Below are 19,056 nucleotides of genomic sequence, written 5' to 3'. Positions count from 1 at the left end.
ATCAAGGCTACACAGAGGCTTAAAGTGATACATCACCTTCAGTACTTTTTCCTTCTAAACTACCACTTTAAACCACAAGATGGCAATGAAATTGAAACAGTGCAACCCCTCCGGAGCACCAGGGGGCGCTCCAACTCGCTTTGTTGACAGTTTTTTGCCGCGAGATTCATTTTGTTTTTATTACGTCTTGAAATCGTTAAACATTTTACTTGTTTTCTATCTTACATTGCTGTATAAATTGTTACTCCAGCTGCTTTCACATCTATTTAAGCTTTTTCTTGATTTTGTAACGCCATGTCCCTTGATAAAGACGAGACGCATCAGGTGAGAGCTTTATGTTGACATTTGCAGCAGTAAATTCAATTACATTACTTCAAATGACTGTCTTTGTTGGATTGGAACTTATTTTACCTTACATTACAGAGGTTGAAGGCAGCAGTACATTACACTGTGGGTCGTCTGTGTCAGAAAATCGGACAGGACCAAAGTAAAGAGTTCAGTCGACAAACCATCGCAGCCATAGCAGAGACCACTTTCAGACAGTGTGGTGAGTATTCAGCATGTAGGGTCAAAAATGTCATAATAGTAGTAATAATAAAAACAATAAATATTTAAACATCTCCTAATATTTCATATAAACGGTGAAATTGCATTAATGAAATGAATCTATCTTGTATATATTAAAGCTGATAATGTTTTATATATCAACTCCAGTACTAAATGTTATGTTATTTGAAATGATCCAAAGTGTGTAGAAATAAAATCTTTGAATAATATATTTCTTTTCAGAAATCTTTGCCAAAGACTTGGAGGCATTTGCCAGGTATCTATCCAATATCATTCAAAATCAGTTTTCTGAGCTGTTAACCAGTTTGTTGCCTCATCCCACATTCACTCCCATTTCTTCTGATTCATGCATGATTGAGTAACCTTGTATTATGTTACCTTCAAGGCTTGATGACTCAAATTTGTTTTCACCTACCACCCATCTCCACCCACTTCTATGTACTTATAATGAACATGTTAAAGAATGATCACATCATAAATAAATAATAATAAAATTCATGTAAATGATAAATGTATATAAACTAAACTAATTCAGCCCTCTTTTTAGACATGCAAAAAGAACCACCGTGTCTGCAGATGATGTCAAACTTGTAGCTCGTCGCAGCACAGCACTAGTAAGTCATTTTACTTATTACATTAAAAAAATAAAACAATACATTTTGAAATCACAAACTTTATTCTTCAGTCCATGTACATACAGAACAAAAGTGAAGAACTGAACCAGGAAAAGAAGAGCACTGGGAAGAGGAAAAGTAAAGACACTGAGGAGAGCAGAGACCAAGGACTATAGGCACAAGCAGCCCTGCACACCTCACCTCAACATGTAAATAAAATACTTACACAAAAACTACCCATGGTTATTCTGCTCAACTCTTTGCATGGGGACTTTGGGTTCAGATTGGAGCTACATTCTTGTTTTATTACTGCATTAGGTAGAAAAGATGCTATAAATATTGCTTTGTGTTAATACTAAAATTTTAGGCACTGTCTACCATGTAGACTTAACTTCTGTCCAGGAGTTTAGATTGCTGGAGTTGCTTTTAAAGGTGAACTTAGTAACTTTTTTGGTTTAGGGCTTGCTGCAAGTTTGTCTCTATGGGAAGGTTATCGCTTTGCTTGGAAGGTTCCACAGTTGAATTTTATATCTCCATGGAGACGACCAGGGTGGTAGCACACAACCAAGTTACAAGCCAGATTTTTGGAGCAGTGAATGCAAGTTTTTCAAGTTTGGGGGTTTAAAATAAAAATACGACATACTGAGATGCAATAACATCTCCATGGAGACAAGCCTGTACTGCACCCTTCATCAGAGAAGTTACAGTGTACACCTTTAAAAAGAAATGATACACTGATACAACTGACAAACCTAAAAACTCTTAACTCTAGGCCTGGATAACCACACAGCATCACGGACAAGCCACATAAAGCAGTTAGGAGACAGGTACTACCCCATGTCACTCAAAGTGTGGGAACTTCCATCTTCATCCTTCAGACTCCTTCAGGCAAGACCTCGACCAGCACAGCCCAAGGTCCCTGGATATGTGAATCGAATTAGATTGTATTTATTTGACTCAAGTAATATCAACTAATAAGCATATATTCAAATGAGCTTTATTTAAACAACTCCCTTCATTTGACATTTTCTTCAACACCTCAAAAACAGAGCTACGGGGAGCCATTGGACACACCACTCCACGTTCGCACACGATAACATTCGCGTCCCCAGTGTCTTCAACAGGTGTCACCCACATCAATACACACTTACAGATCAGGGCAAGAACATAAAAAGCACACACCATTCAAATCAGATAATATAAGCAATACAAATATTCAGCACAACATTCCACTACATTTGATATTTCTGCACTTGATCGACATACTTGATAGTAAGGAAAAACTTGCAAAAGGTAAAAAAAAATATCTTGAAGTATTATTAAATGTCCATGTTAGGGGAGGCGCTTGTAGCATGTGCAGCTTCCACTCACACACTCAAAGCAGTCAGATTTGGGCTCGTACACTGCACAAAAACAACCAGTCCGTATCACGCGTCTCTCTCTCTGTTCGTTCACTCATTGCTTCACTCTTCGCCACAAGTCATCCGCAACGCACTCAGTTCTTAAAATGTCAGTCAGCTGCGCAGTTCTCTCCATTCTGTTTTTAAAAAAGTGGATAAAAGTGAAAACACCCACCGTCTTTCAGAACATGCGAAGTGAAGTTCTGTGATGGCATAGCATTTACAGATGGGAGAGGGACAATGAACGCGATATCACCCCAAGAATGCTGCCAAAGAGGAGCTTCCTCGCAGGGAAATGGAAGAGAGGTGAACTGCAGAAGAGATTTTCAATCAAGGCTTTTCCAGAACTTGACTGCAAATAAAGTTGCACTTAAAACATTTACGTTTCAACCAGATTCTTCCCAATGCAAGATTGCCTTCATAGGAGATGAAATGCCAGATAATGGTGAGCTACAGACATTCATGCATTTTCAAATGATTATATAACATTTCACAATACATGCATTAGAGAATCCAGTTGAAATGGATACACACAAACGAATGAGACATCAAAAATAGCACTTAAGTCGGACATCCTCATAAACAATCACTTCGACACTTTCTAAATTAAATCTTTAGCATTTTTCTCAAATGTACAAAAACATCTTCCACAAAAAGTTAAGTTTCACATACGCATTACACCAGAACTAAACTCTCTCTCACAATACTTACCATATGAACACTTAACTTACATACCCCACCCAGACGACTTTGACTCCATACTGGACCCAAACCCTGAGCTAAACCCACTCCCTCCGGTCGTAGAGTTAGACCCTGTACCCCAGCCCAGACTGGCTGAGCTGCTGCCGTAGTTGCTGTTGCCTGTATTGAATGACTGGTTCTGTTCTCTATTGGTGCTGGTGCCACTGGAGGTGTTCCCAGAGTTGGACGTTTGCTGCTGACTCGCCAACATCCCCATCATTCCCCAACTACTCTGCAGCGCCGCCGCCATCATGGCAGGATTCAGGTTGAAGGAACCGAAATTTGCCAGGCTATTGTTGGTGCTGCTCCCTATCCCACTGCGGTTGCCACCAAACGCTTGAGCAGCAAAACCGTTGCCGAAACGGGCCGTGCGGTCAAACTGCCTATTGCCGTGTTTAGGTTCAGCATTTGAAATATGAACACTGACGCCTTTGATTATTAGGTCCTCGCCACAGAGAGACTGGGCAACCTGAAAGAGGGAAAATAAATACTTTAGCACAAATAAGACCACGTATAACCCACCACACGTTTTGGTTCCTATATCAGTGGCTCACAAAACATCTTTTAGGTTGTATTGATGCTGATAAAGTTCAATTTTGATGAAATCATAGTTTTGCTCTGAAAATCACACTTGTGCAGTGTAGACCATATAGTCCGATGTAGTTTTAGGCACACTTTAGTCGAAGATAAAATTTGTTTTGTCCAGGTTTTGGGGCAAGTTCTGGCATAAATTTATTCAGCTATAAGAATCTAATTAGATATGTTGAAATATCTGAATGCTACGTAGCAGCTACTTTACCTGGTCGTCTGCGAAAGTGACAAATGCAAAAGCGCGGAAAGGCTTTGGAATGAAGACGTCGGTGACCTCTCCATACTGCATGAAGAACTGCCGCAGGTCGTCTGTGGTCATGTCCTCTGTGCACCGACCCACAAACACCTTTCTGCTCCTCAGAGGCTCATCCGGACCTTGCTGTTATTGAATCAAGAGAGTTCAATTTACAATCCATGCCTCAGTTTTATCACCACTATCAATAAACTACAATGCAAGGACTATTTTTGGTTTGCTTCGTGCTGATTTAACCAAAGCAATCAATCATCAAATTTCCATGCATTACAACAACTCCCTGGTTTTGGGAGCATTTCTAAACACATGTAAAAGTTACACAACAGAAACTACAAAAGCAAGGATTTTGTTAGCAATTTTAAAGCCCGAATAATACATAATATTACATTTCAAGACGTTACAAGAAGGTTCATTGTCGGATACATTTATCCAAACTTTTAACCATCAAGTCTAAATATTATAGGTTTATTGAAAGTTGGACGTAAACACACAGATACTGTCATATTATTTACCTTAGAGTTTGGATGTTTGCAATCACACCATCTCCCATCAATCATGTGCCGCTGGGAGATCACCTTCTCTTGTGCATCGTATTCAGCAAATCTCACGAATCCAAATCCTTTCGAGTTACCTCCCCTCTCACGCTTAACCTGATAAATGTATAGAAGTCAAACATTACAAAGTAAAAATAATAGGATACAATCTCTAGTATTTACAAATAACATAAGCCAAGATCATTATTTCACAGGTCTCACCTGAACCATGATGACCTCTCCAAATGTGCTGAAGTAGTCCTTGAGGTCCTGCTCTGTGGTTTTCCAGGGAAGACCCAGAACAATGAGGTCAGACGTCTTCATGTCTCCTCTCTTCATTTTTACAGCAGACGAAGCATCAGTCTCGTCCATTTTCCGCTTGTTATCTAAACATGATAACATCATATATTAGCATTTACTAGGACTATTCCTGCTGGCACTGGAAAATATTATGGTAATTCAAACATCCTAATTATTTGTGTTGCTGGTTTTAATAACAAACAATTCTACAACTCAAATGACCTCAAAGATCCTACTTGACACAAAAGGGTAAAATGGCAATTCCTTGTATTGTTCAGTTTATTACACATTTGACGGTCAGTATTAATAGTTTCGATACATGAAAATAGAGCCTTAAATTCAATTTTGTTGTAAACACAAAAATTGTGTAATTCACACAATTCAAATTTGCGTGTCAATAAATGTACATATACGATCAAAAAAACTATCCAGAATAACATTTGATCTAAAAGGAAACGGCATTAAAATTGACTCAAGAACAAAACAATGAATTGGCATGTGACGTACTGGATGAATGAATGGTGTCCTTTAGGGGGCGTGCCTAACCATTCATGTTTCTATTTGCGCCTAACCATAAGCAATCAACTATATGCTTTTTATTGTGTGTATATTCGGTCTGATTCAACGTATGCTCACCTTTCGGATAGTTGACCACGTACACAATATTCCCCCATCCGTTCTCGGGAGCGTGCAGAACCCCTTCCACCAGGCGCACTCCCCTCATGCACTGGGACACGGGGCTCCTGAACCGCAGGCCGCACGCCCCGGGGAACTGCGCGGCCACCGTGGAGAGCAGCACCGTACCATCATCTTCGGACGGTATCTCCATCGGCTCTTCGTTCTCCTCCTCAGCCACACGAATGTACACTTCAGCCATTCTGTTTTCCACTTTGCGTCCTCTTTGTCAAAACTCCAGTCAAAACAATGCTAAAGTTAGCTGTTAGCTCACTGTCAGTCCAGAGTGGCGGCTAACCTTAGCACAGGGCTAACAGGACTCAATTCGTCACACGTAAATAGCAATACAATAAAGACTCAAAATGAAAAGATCGCTTTAAAACAAGGTTGTGGTGACTTTTGGAAGAAAAATCACCACAATCAATGCTCGACTTAGGCTTCGCTTGGACGAAAACACGGGCCTTGTTGCTCCTTTGTTCGCAGGACGGAGGTCTGTGTCGTAAACAGTTCAAATGTACCTCCGAAAGAAAACTGCGCTAGAAAAGTACACATCCAACACGGCAAGAAATCACCGAGAAAAACAGAAACGCGCTGTCAAAGTGCAAAAACATCAGCTGTGCGCCTGTCGCGTCATTAACTCAAATCTGTAAACACGCTGTTATTAAAAATACTTTCTCCACGAGGCAAAAATGACACGACCGCGCGAGGCCTATCAAAATGGCATTACACGAGCGAACCGGAAGTACGTCAATCATCTGGGCGGCGCGCGAATTAATTTAACAAAATAAAATAAAGCAGCTATTGAAATATATCATAAAAAAAATACTAAATAGAAATATAGTTAAAACTTGTAATACAAATAATCAATTCCTGATTTTGTTTTGCTTCCAAAAATATTTACCATCATTTTGAAAGCGATAATATTTTTGTGTGAATAAATTAAGTTAAAGTAATACTTTATATATCAAATATATGCTTACACATTAAATATCCATTAAGTTTCTTTTACTTTCAGACACAGTGCATTTTTGTGCACATTTACAGCGGGAACAGCGGCAGTGATTACATGCTGTCACCGCAGAATCATTAATATTTGGATAAAATTAATTAAAATAATATATTAATAACATTAGTGTATCAGTTGAGCTTACAGAATTCTGGTTTTGAGTCTTATTTCCACAATTTGCCCACAAATAGGTCATTGCATTTATAACAAGCCTTCTGGTTAAGTTGTCATTTCTCCTACTGTACAAGCCCTTGCTGCTGTACCTTTAGTGCTCTTATGAGGAGGACGTCCCAGGAGCGGTGAGTGTTTTTGGGGGGGCTCTAGGGAGAGATGTTCCAGTGCCTTGTTTGTTTTTCCTCCAATCGGAGTGGCTGGCTCGCCTCGTTCAGCTGGGAGTGCATCTCGCCCCGTGGCCCTCGTCTTTTGTTACCCAACACTAAAGCCGCTGGAGGGTGCAGTGCAGTACATGCATCAATAATAGACATACACAGGAACTGCTTTGTAACACTGTGGTAAAATTATAACCTTGTGTTTATTTCACAGAAAACAATGACTTTAACACTGATATGTTTGATAAATATAAAAGGGAAACGAGATAAGTCCAAATTAGAATATTCAGGAAAATAAGTGTTTCTTACGGATAAAAACAAAAACCTTGTCTAAATTTAAAAACAAATTACAATATCATGGCCTTAATATTGCCATATCATAAATACTGGTGTGAAATTGCATATTACAAACTAAGCCTTATTCGGCAGTCATAAGCTTTTAATATAAATCTTTTACTCTAATTAGAATATTGTAAATTGTATACAGAATGAATAGAATTATTATTAACATAGAATGGATTATGGTCTCCTTTTTACATAAGCTATGGGGTTAAAACTACACTATACAGCATAATGGTAGGGTAATTAAAACGGGGCAAGGGAGATCTCAAACAGCTTTTTATTACATTTTTCAATCAATAACAGTACAATTTAGTACAGTATCTATCTTGCATCCAGCTCACCGTGGAACACCAACAGACTGAAATGAAATACAAAAAGTGAAAAGGTACATAAGGGTGCAGAGCTCTATAATATTAATGGAAAGAGAAAAAGGGAATCCATCTCAGTTGAATTGCATTTTCACTTGTGGCCACACACGAATACATCACATTTATTGTACATCATCGCAGAAAAAAGAAAAAAGTGAAAAAAATGTCACAACTTTAACAAAAGTGCTTCTGTATACAGTGAAATGTTGTCATTCAGATGTTCCAATTTTAAATTTAAGACCAAGAAAAAAAAAAATGTACAAAAGATTTTTTTTATTTAGTATGGATAGTATGTGAGAATGCTTTTGCTCCATTGAGTGTGAATATTCAAAAGGAGAGAAAGGACTTGTCAGGAATAAAATTTCACAATGATTGTTATAATTATTACAAAATTGGCATCAATAGAACTGGTAAGCGTAATTTACACTAAATATGCAGTCAATAGTAAGCCGTTTTTCCATTCTTGCTCACCCTGGTGCATGGCATTACCAGTATATTATTAGTACATGATGTATGCATGAGTTTGAGCCAAAGAAAAATTGGCCTTTATTAGGTAAAATTGACAGGTTACTCTCCTTTTTCAGAAATAAATCTAAAGGTTTTTGCACCATTGAAAGCAAGTCTACAGCATGCACATCTAAATTAATCCATGGCAGACAAAATTAAATGTCTTTAACTTAAAACATCAGACCATTATTTTCAGACATTGATTTGTACATTTCATTCACAGAGTTGCAACTGCAGTCCCAAGCAAAAGGAAGTGTCTATTTAGTCAGGTGAGGTGTTTCACTCAAAGTGGATACTAAAACACAATCCCCCAATAATCATATAATAATAAAATCTAGCCATGCCCAAGGTTAGGTCCCTCCCCGCACCCCGCCCCGAGTCAAAGGCATGTACAAGAATTAAGGGGGTTAACTGGATAAGTTATAACTCCTTTTGTACTGGAATGAGCATTCATAACTTAGCATGTGCTTGGTTAGTTAACATAGTATTAATTGAGAGGCAAAGCTTCTTCATGTGCAAAAGGCTGTGATGACAAACAAAAACAGCTAGTATATAAATACATCGTAGACATTTTGAAAGCTGCTCGTGTAATATGATCCAAGCTTTTACTTCTGCGTGTTTTCTCTCATCTGTTACATGATTTTTACTGAATTAGAAAGACAGGCTGTAATTCAAATATATCTAAAACCAAAAAGAAATGACAAAAAGAAAAAAAGCCATCGAGAATAACAAACCATCAGAATAGAATTCTTTAAAAAAGTTAAATAATTTGTACAATTACACTCCAACATTTGCTTTCAAGACGCACACATTTGCATGGGATGATAGTGTTGTTTTTCTCTTTCAAGGTAACATAAAATGGTCCAAGAAGGAATGCACAAGTTTCTGATTTGATACCACAGGAGATCCTTTCATAACTAGGTGATAAACAATTGTGCTCTTCTTTGTGTAGGAAAGGCATTGGTTTCCCTTCGATTTTGTGGTGTCCAAGTCAGTTTAAACAGTGTTGAAGATGCTGTGAACATTCTGAAGTTGTAATGGTCTTCCAGTCAACTTTGGAGTTTAATGAACATCTAAAGAAGCAAAATATTACTGTAACAAACTGGTCTGCATTATGTGCAATTGCTGGATTTCAGATGACATCAAAACATTCTGTAGGCCAATCATATTTAATACAGACGGGCCAGCTAAAATAAATATTGTTAAAATTAAGTTTTTTTTTGGTTGTAATACAGTGAGTTCTTGGGTCTAGTCACTAGTAGAGGTTCAATATGTATGAATTCACACATTGGATATTTCATGACAAAGTACAATGTTATTAATGGGGAAATCTGTCTCTTGCCCCCCCCCCCCATCTGGGAGTGATATCATCACATTCAATAATCAGAAATGTTATATATATATATATATATATATATATATATCCCATTGATAAACTCATTTAAAATTTATTATGACTTAGGAATAAGGCTACAAGGCAGTTTTGCTATAGGTAAAGTTTGGAAATTCCCAATTGAAACCTTGTGTTTTTCTATGTTGTGCAATCTATGCACTGGAAATGTGGTAATAGTGGGCTGCAAGATCACAAAAAGGCTTAAACAGAAAGGTGAACTGAGGAGAAAAATTTAGCTTACCTTCAGGCTTCAATTCCAGATCTTCAGAAAACTGTCCCAGGATCCTGTTGCAACGGCCATACCATCATCAGTAACTCCCAGGCAGCTAACACGGTTATCATGCCCAGCCAACACACCTGAAAGAAAAACAAACAAACAAATAAAGAATAAACAAAGGCTAAACAAGAGCTAATTGTACACCATTGGACAGAATAAACACATGGGGAGGGACTTACCGGCGCGGTCAGCCTTTAGTGTGTCCCACACGTTACAGTTGAAGTCATCATATCCGGCCAGAAGGAGGCGGCCGCTTTTTGAGAATGCGACTGAAGTGATTCCACATATAATGTTGTCATGAGAATAGATCATAAGCTCCTGATCAGCGCGCAGATCAAACAGCCTGCAGGTGGCATCATCTGACCCCGTGGCAAATGCGTTGCCATTAGGGAAGAACTGAAATAGAACATTAAAAGTTAGTTGACATGTTTAGGGGAGGTCGATATTGACAAGACAGAATAGATCTACATTGCTCCACATTGTCTTGTTACATTCAGACAACATTTTAATCCATAAGAAATGTGCCAAAATGTGCCTGGAAATGTCTTTGGTCCATTCACATTTTGTGTGATACTTGAACCTCAACAACCACATATTAAATATTATTAATTATAATTTGGCATATTTTCAGAACACCACAACACTGCAATGTTACCAGTTTTTCTATGCATTTCCCACCTCTTAACAAAATATACATTTTCTAATAAGGGTCCAAACATACACAGATGGCGTTGATATCAGACTCGTGGCCGGTGAAGGTCTGTCTGCACATGCCCTCTCGCACGTCCCACAGTTTGGCCGAAGCGTCACAAGCACCAGAGACGAATAACCGAGAGTCAGGGGCCAGGGACAGGCTCATCACATCACCTGTGTGCCCTGCGAATGTGGTCGTCTGCTGCCCAGTCTCTATGTCCCAAAGTGCACTGGACACAGGAATACAGTCATTTTAACAATTATACCATCAACAATACCCTTAAACTATAATACATTAAACAGAAGATTTATATACTTACCAAGTGGTATCACCAGAGCTCGTAACAATCTGGTTGTCATCAAGAAAACGACAACAGGACAGGTAGCCTAAAATAAAAGCAAATAAAGACACTTATTATCCACTATAGCCATAATATTACAACAGGAAAGACTTTTGAATATTAGAGACCACTACATAATAACTACATTATACAGACAGAATTCATAATGTACAAATAGTTTATTAAGAATAATTCAGGTTTACTTGCTAAAGTAATACCAAATATTTTTTTTTCTTATTTTCATTTAATAGTTAAATACAAACCTGTATGTCCGGCAAGCTCACGGCTCACACGTACATTCCCCTCGCGGGTTTTCAGGTTGTAAATGGAGCAGATATTATCTAAACCACCGCAGGCCACATAATTTCCTGAAGGTGCATATGCACAAGTCATGACCCAGGAGGATCGAAGTGGAATGGCATGAACCTGGAAGAGAGACACACATTATAAATAATCAGATTTACAGAAAAATTTGTTCTGCTTTTTGTGGCTGGATTTTGCTCAGCCTTATCTTATCTGTTACTTTGCATTTTGTTGGTTGGTTTATGTGTATTGTGCTACCAAGCTACTGTTACCAGGTAACTTCCCTTGAGGATCAATATTGTTTGTACGTTTCAAAATACACATTATTAAAACATGGATTAGAAAACTCATCTTTTCATCTAGGGATAAATTCTCTCTACAGATATCCAATATTCGCCTTGTTCTTGTAGTATACCATTGTAAAATGGTAATGCCCATTTTTCCCCTGTGTTAAAATTGTAATAAAATCTATTTTCATGGATATCATAATTTATTGTATTGTTTATGATGGTTTTGCAAACGTGTAGCCACCATAGGCATAGAAAAGAAAAAAAAATTAAAACAGACACCTGGCATGTTGGGAAATTGTACCAATACCAAGATATGAAAACCAACATGATCAAAGTTATATCACCCATCCCTCATTTCAACACTTTTTATTTTGGCGTCATAATGTAATGTACTACAGGTGTGTCCCGAACCTGATGACAAAAAGGTACTTAATTTAAGATTAACTACACACTTATAAAAGTACTTCTAACTTATTCTCACTAACCAAAATAGGAAGTATGTCAACCGTAGAAGAATTTCACCAACAGAAATTACCCTCACTAGAAACAACCCTTAGGGCACTCCATGTACTAAAGGATAACCATGACTGCACCCTCTCCATCTTACAGGAAACATGATATAGAATTTATTGATCAGTGAGCTGCTGCTAAGTACCACTCACAGAGTATAATGTGGTGGCTTAATCTGATGAGGAAAGGAGCTGGCTCTGTTTCTATTTGTGTCCGTACATGCAGCGAAGTATCCGCTATACATTTGTGACCTTAAACCTAAGCCCTAAAGCCTGCGTCCTCCAGCAGTAGATTTAGAGATACCGGCTAGGGCTGCACAATATACATCACAAAAGTATTGATATCACAAAATTGGCTAATACAATCATCAATCTTGCAATAAACTAAATACAATCACAATAACAACAAGGTTCTCCATCTGACAGAAATTTCCTTTTAAATAAACATAAAAAGGAGGGCAATACTTTACTTCAGATTGCCTTAGAAAGGATTAGTCTCAATGTGCTTTTGGCTTCGCCTGTTTTATTTGACAGACTTTGATATCACAGAACTAAACAGCTATACTGTCATGTTTTCCAATATCGTTCAGCCCTAATAATCTACATTTAGGGGTGTGTCTTTTGGGATTCTCTATATATCCATTGTATTTATTTCAAAATATCATTTAATAGTGCCTTAAAATCCCTTGGTATGTATGAAACCAAAGGTTATCTAAAATTTTACAACACAAAAAGTGCAGAAATATCACCTTATACCTTTGAAAGATTACAATGCCAGCTTCTGTTTTGTCCCTACTATAAACAATGCTTCCAATATCCTATTCTTGCATACCTAAAAACAACAATTTGGATATGTTCTCGTACACATTATCATTGCCCATCTTCACCAGCCACATTTAGGCTTTTATATCTACTTTGAAATAAACGTTTTGTATCTGAAAGCAGACAAAACTCTTTTATTCTGCCTAAATTACTCATCAGGCATGCACACTGCACACCACATCCACCCATCCTGCTCCACCATTTAGCCCTACAGCACAGCCCACAAATGCCTCTCTCAGCTGACGTGCAACCATTTGTTTCACTGCTACTTAAATGGACCAGAGGAGCCTGCTTAGTCTCTGCTAAAGCTGCCATAAACACCAATACCTCACTTACGGGTCCATCATAAATAATACAGATAAACTACTGTTTGGACACACAAGTCAAAGATTTAACTATGGTACATTTTTCGAATGGTTTATAAAAAAAAAAAAAAAAACTAAACTAAAATGTAGTAAACAAGAAACTAGGTAGTTTCTATAGGCCTTATAATACTTATAGCTATTAAAACTATTATAAGTAGTAAATAATGAGGAATAAGCTCATGGGTGTGGACATATGAGTCAAAGATGTAGATACTGAAAAAATGTCAAAAATGATAAAACAAAATACCAAAATGTAGGTAAGAAAATGAACTAGATAATAACTAAAGTGCAGTGCAAAACAAATAATGTTCAACCTTTTAAACTGCAATAAGTAACACTTAAGAATAAGCTTATTCTATGGCAGTGCGTTTCAACAGGGGGACGGTGGAACCCATTTTTTCATATGACCCATTTCTAACAAAACCAGTTATTTTTTCTATTTAACTATGACCCTAATGTAACTTGTGCTTAAATCTCACCCTTACATGTAACTAAAACTGAGGACTTTAAATAAGAAGAATCGTGATTAACCTCACTGCCATATGCTTTTGGGAACTGAACCACCAATTGCGAATTACTGACAATCCATGCACAGAGCCCCTTAGTGACAAGATCTTAAATCTTAAATAAGCTCCAGCTACTGTTATAATGCAAGAAAATGGCAAAAGATTTTTTAGGATTTTAAATTGACAACTAATGTTAACTAAACATACCTTATTTGTGGTATAGCTGTCCCAGATAATCAGTTTACCATCTTGAGAGGCACTGACCAACAGCCTGAAATTGAAACGTTACAATTATAGACTTAAACAATGTAATAATATAAACAAGTGTTGATATAAGGATTGCCAAATTGAGTTGACATATTTCCCTTACCTGGAATCTGTTCCCCAGTGCATGGCATAGATTTTAGCCAAATGACCCCGCAGCGTTCGTCTTGTACGCATTTGGATTCGGCCAACAGGGTCGATATTAGCTGTGATCTACAAAGCATGAAGCCCTCTGGTCATTCACATGCTTTTGTTCATCTCTAAGTAAAAAAACACATGGAGGAAACTTACCTGTGATAGCGTAGCATCTGCACATGCTTTCCGGGCATCCTGGAAACAAAATTGTGGAAAAAATCTATTAGTCTATAAATAAACTTTTAAAAGAAGGAAATCCTAAAATTAAACTTGTACTCACTCGGATCTGGTTTTTGAGCTGCTCTGCCTCCTGGCGTAACTGGTCCAGTTCACTCATCTTTTATTCTGATTTTTCAATTACCTTAACTCCAGCGGCTGGGGCACTTGTTGATCTAAAAAAACAAAACAAAAAAACAAAACCACATTAATTATTGAGGAGACAAGTCACTTTTGTCGAACTACAAACACAATCCTTCCAATAGTACAAATTATGGTTATACCCAAATAATTTTATCAACCTAAAAATATTGCACCTTATTCATTCAACCAATCACCTCTGAGAAACTGATGACGAACAATTGAGATGCTAGACAGACAAAGGCTCAACTTTCCAGTGATCTGAAAGCTGTCATTATCCTGTTGACCTCAATCCCTGTGATACGCAGAATTCTAGCCAGCTAATCAATAGACAACTTATATTAATACAAAGCCTTAAGATGTGTTTCTAAAACTGTACAAGAAACACAAACAACTATTGTTTCTTTATCAAATTCTTTAAGCATTGTAGGACATATAGACTATCCATCTTGAAGACTTGATCACACTCTGTACAACTGAATGTTAAGCAAAATCAAAATTAACATAATAAACAACCAATGCAAAGAACATTATAAATCAATGTCATTAAATAAATATATATATATATATATATATATATATATATATATATATATGTCCATTAATGGACACGGCTCGATTTCAAATATAGAATTATTATAGTCATTCAACAAAAAACTAAAAAATCGCCAGCCAGCAAATACATCATTTAGCCTAATTTTATAATATGAAAACTTAGCAAAGCATTTATCCTAGCCAAGGCTCCACCTTACCTGATGTATTCCTGGCAGACAGACTCTCTATCCCAAAAGACCCTTCAAGACAAGACAAACCTTCTTTACCTATCTAGGTTACCCTCCTCTGATTGGTTGACCTTAAGAACACCTGTTATCCTCTTATACAGAGTAATCAGATAATAAATATGTCATGGAATCTGATTATTAAGCAGTCTCAAACCAAACAAATGTTATTCTCACCTTGAAATTGTTACATATATTGATATAGGTTAATATACACTATTTATAACAAGGAAAAACAATACAGAATCCCTAAATAAATAAAGTGCAGTTCTTAATTAAGCCCTAGTGTGCTGAGAATAGGTTAATTTTGTACAGTTAACCATTTTAACCCTCACACTGGGTTTCAGTTGTTTCCATTACATTTTAAGACTTTGCATCTTTATTTTCTACCTCTCAATGTAAATGTTTTGATTTGTTAAACTGAGTCATCCCAATAATATTTACAAAGCTTCACAATTAGAAGTGCTTATTTATTATTGACCTCTATGGGCGCTTACAGTTAGGGAGTTCCTCTGCCTCATCACTTCTCCTTTCCAAGCGCCTGATCAGGGTCAGCTGACTGCATGATAAACAATGAGCTGTGGCAAACAGCCGGGAGTAGCAGCTCACTCGCTGTTCCCAGGTCCCTAAGGGGAGTATGCTCCTTCTCCTCTGTAGAGCCAAAAGTGTCACTGGCCATCAGAACTGTCACGATAATTACAATATCAACTTATCGTTCAATAAATGATAGCTGGAACAGTGTATTTTGGACTCAATATTTATCGTGTGTACATTTTCTTTGCAATAGTGAGGAGATTCTTGTTTGTGTTGAGATTTTAGCAGCAGAATGTTAAATAAATTACTTCTATGGCTAATTACTGGTTCATTTTGCTATTGCTATTTTGCTGCTCATTTTATTGATATGGTCCATTTAAAAAAAAAAGGTTACTTGGATTATTTTGCGGTATTGTGAAATAAAGTAGTCTTATTTTAATATTAATTATTGCATGATAGCATTCAAAAATATTTATAATGACAGACCTACACACACACATTATATATATTTATATATTTTATACATACATATACACATTGTGTGTGTGTGTGTGTAATATATATATACATATACACACACACACAGATTACTAATAATCTGCAGTTACATCTGTTCATAAACAGCATCCTTGCTGATTGCACTGCTAAATGATAATAATGCAGTCTTTCACAGGTCTAAAGCTGGATCATAGAGAAGACCATAACCAGCTTCATAATCCTAAAAGCTACAATCCTCCGTCAATGACTCTCTAATCCATGTCCACCAACATAAACAGCTGGCTCACCCATTCCACGCATTAGACATATTTTCTCAATCATAAAAGGATGAAATTAATCTTAATACTTTTACATAAATATGCTTAAGGTAAGTGGCTAGATTTTCCCTGCGTCTCATGCTGTAAGCATCATAAGCTCTGAACCTCGTTATGGTAGTCACAGGTGATGATGCACACACAAGCCTAACAAGTATTGTCAGAGGCTTTCTCTCTGCACACGTTTTCCCATTAGAGCAGGGTGAGTGTACTCAGTCACTGTTTGCAGGTTAGTGATTTGCCTACAATCAGGAACCTTTGCATTATATTTGAATAGCTGCAACACACCAGTTGAGAAACACTAGGTGGTTGTGGCATTTGGGGCTTTTCAAATTCAAGAGAAGTCCAAAAGTAGCACTGAATGTAGGCACCTGTACAAGTTATGAAACTCAAGTATAATAAAATAAGCACAGTTTTGAAATAACCATTGCTACTGGAATACTTTTATGGTTTACAGAGAAATATCTACTTTTACGTTTTATTGCAGAATGAAAATCAATGAGATGTAAAACAGATGGAAAATTCCACTTATCCACTGTGTTAAGGCTGTCCAAATGGCCCAACCAAAATGCATTATAAAAGGAAATATAACCACTTTCCGGATTCAAACACATTATAACACACATGTGTATTGTTGTCTAATTTAAAGCATGCATTTGGGACAGGTAAACCCTGCCTGGCCCGGTGTCCAGGGTGTTATGTTATTATGACTCGCACTGATGTAAATCTGAAAAGATGCAGCTAACGCCATCTTGCAGACTGTCGTCCGCTAGTTAGCTTGTAGCTGCCTCGATAGTGGAGGCCTGCAGGTAGGGCAGTGCGACTCCACAAAAAGCCACTGGTTTGCATCTCAGTATTATAGTTGTGATTAATAATTATTATAAGCCCCGAGTTAGTTCAAAAACTGCGAAATTTTACACATTTTTGAAAAAGTGGAAGCATCCAGTAATGTACAACGGCGTTAACCACGGACTCAGCTGCTCTTCCGCAATTATACGGGAGCTATGTGGCTAGCAGTAAGCCAGACAAACTACTAACTCACGAACGGCCCGGCTACAGAAATCCACTTAGTTACACACAGACAATCCCATTATGCAGTACCAAGTTGATTTGATTAGCACGAAGTTGCGAACGAGTATTTATTCGTCTCCCGGTGAGTGCAGTGGATCTGAGCCTGTAAAACTGCAAGGTCGGGCGGCGATGGCCTGTGTGGACTACCCGGAATGATACATACAATAACACTGTATTGGAGAATAGAGATAATCAGGCAAATGCACACAGCTGCAGACCTGCTCAATGGCTCTACTTTACACTCTCTGGAAATTACACCGAATAGCTGTTTTATAATAGAAAAATGCAATCTTACACGGAATTTAAAAAGGAGAGATAACGCGGTCCCCCATTACATCACGCCCAAGCTCGAGTGTAAAAATATATCCATGTTTCGTTCAGAATCGCTGATGCTATTTTTGGACCCAGCTCAGTTTCTCCTGATTTCTGGTTAATTTGGTGCCCGTACCAGCCCAGCCCAGTATGTCATCATCAACTATCAGCAAAATATTAAACATTTAATAGTCCAGCGCGGATCAATGTTGCAGATAACGTTTCTTAAATATCGAGATTTATTTTAATACAATCACATTTATGGAAAAGTGCAACATTAAAAGGCATTTAGGTGTATTTGACCGATAGTGCTTTAGGCCGATCAGTACCTCCGCGGGGCCATCACTGTCATCGCACTGGCCCCATGTATGCTTCAACTCAGACGGGGATTTTACAAGTAAATGCACGGCTCAGCTTAACCGAAATGCAATGTATGTTTAATATAAATGATTACATATATCCGTGGCACGCGTTAAGCTAAGTGCGGTTAGCTTGATTTAAAATTACCAAGTTAGCCAAACGCAGCTAACTAAATTGCTAAGATGCTAGCATTCACTACCCCACCCCCGGGCTCTTTCCCCCACAATTTTTCCGAGCTAATTTCATTATCATTGGCGATGCAAAAATATACCAGATCAACACAATTTCATTTAAACGGATTCTTACCTGATTTATTTTGCGTTTATTTTTGCGTTTTGGCATTGACTGGAAAACAAGGCGGCGTAAATCTCCGATCCACGCATCAACGAGCAGCACAACGCTAGCTTTGTAACTAGCCGCTTTTAGCCCGCTGCTAGTGCCACTGATCAGCCGAGCAGTCCTTCCCCGACACAGCTACGACTGGAGCTCGGCAAACCTCGGTCAACACAGCGCAGAGGGGCGGGGGAAATCACACCCACCACTACCACCACCACCACCACCACCACCACCAGCAGCAGCAGCAGCAGAAGAAGAAGAAGTCTTGTGCTACCGAGATAAACTCAAACAAGCGCAAATCTGCACTCCCTACTACAACAATCCCTCGTCTTCTTTCTACTGCCTCTCAAGACGAGCTTATCATCTGCCCC

General features: G+C 37.9%; 4 protein-coding genes across 5 annotated transcripts in view; 2 read left to right on the top strand and 2 right to left on the bottom strand.

Annotated features, from left to right (window-relative positions):
* The window catches only part of ddi2 (DNA-damage inducible protein 2), a 158,344-nt gene that overhangs the window by 69,549 nt on the left and 69,739 nt on the right, over positions 1–19,056 (top strand). The gene's annotated exons all lie outside the window — the stretch shown is intronic.
* On the top strand, positions 229–1,414 carry cenps (centromere protein S). The gene is made up of 5 exons (XM_033965970.2): positions 229–324; positions 424–547; positions 790–823; positions 1,115–1,181; positions 1,253–1,414. Exons 1-5 carry the CDS (start codon positions 295–297, stop codon positions 1,355–1,357), a joined length of 360 nt encoding a protein of 119 aa, XP_033821861.1. The 5' UTR covers positions 229–294; the 3' UTR covers positions 1,358–1,414.
* tardbpb (TAR DNA binding protein b) lies at positions 1,225–6,408 on the bottom strand. 2 transcript variants are annotated; one of them, XR_008648692.1, is made up of 6 exons: positions 5,636–6,408; positions 4,922–5,085; positions 4,679–4,816; positions 4,122–4,292; positions 2,757–3,791; positions 1,225–2,100 (listed from the first exon to the last, which is right to left on the bottom strand). XR_008648692.1 is itself a non-coding variant. In XM_033965967.2 (5 exons), the coding sequence occupies exons 1-5, from the start codon at positions 5,874–5,876 to the stop codon at positions 3,309–3,311; spliced, it is 1,197 nt and encodes a 398-aa protein (XP_033821858.1). In that variant the 5' UTR covers positions 5,877–6,408; the 3' UTR covers positions 2,163–3,308. The 2 variants fall into 2 exon arrangements, 1 of the variants encoding a protein (XP_033821858.1); XM_033965967.2 differs by lacking the exon at positions 1,225–2,100 and having other exon boundaries at positions 2,163–3,791.
* Positions 7,615–19,007, bottom strand: gnb1b (guanine nucleotide binding protein (G protein), beta polypeptide 1b). Its single transcript, XM_033965968.2, has 11 exons — positions 18,656–19,007; positions 14,405–14,516; positions 14,281–14,319; positions 14,096–14,202; positions 13,933–13,996; positions 11,194–11,356; positions 10,910–10,976; positions 10,618–10,819; positions 10,076–10,292; positions 9,861–9,976; positions 7,615–9,299 (listed from the first exon to the last, which is right to left on the bottom strand). The coding sequence occupies exons 2-10, from the start codon at positions 14,459–14,461 to the stop codon at positions 9,870–9,872; spliced, it is 1,023 nt and encodes a 340-aa protein (XP_033821859.1). The 5' UTR covers positions 14,462–14,516; positions 18,656–19,007; the 3' UTR covers positions 7,615–9,299; positions 9,861–9,869.

The sequence above is a fragment of the Periophthalmus magnuspinnatus genome, chromosome 5, assembly GCF_009829125.3.
Source record: "Periophthalmus magnuspinnatus isolate fPerMag1 chromosome 5, fPerMag1.2.pri, whole genome shotgun sequence".
In the NCBI taxonomy this organism is placed as follows: domain Eukaryota; kingdom Metazoa; phylum Chordata; class Actinopteri; order Gobiiformes; family Gobiidae; genus Periophthalmus; species Periophthalmus magnuspinnatus.
This window is presented reverse-complemented; position numbering and strand designations above follow the sequence as displayed.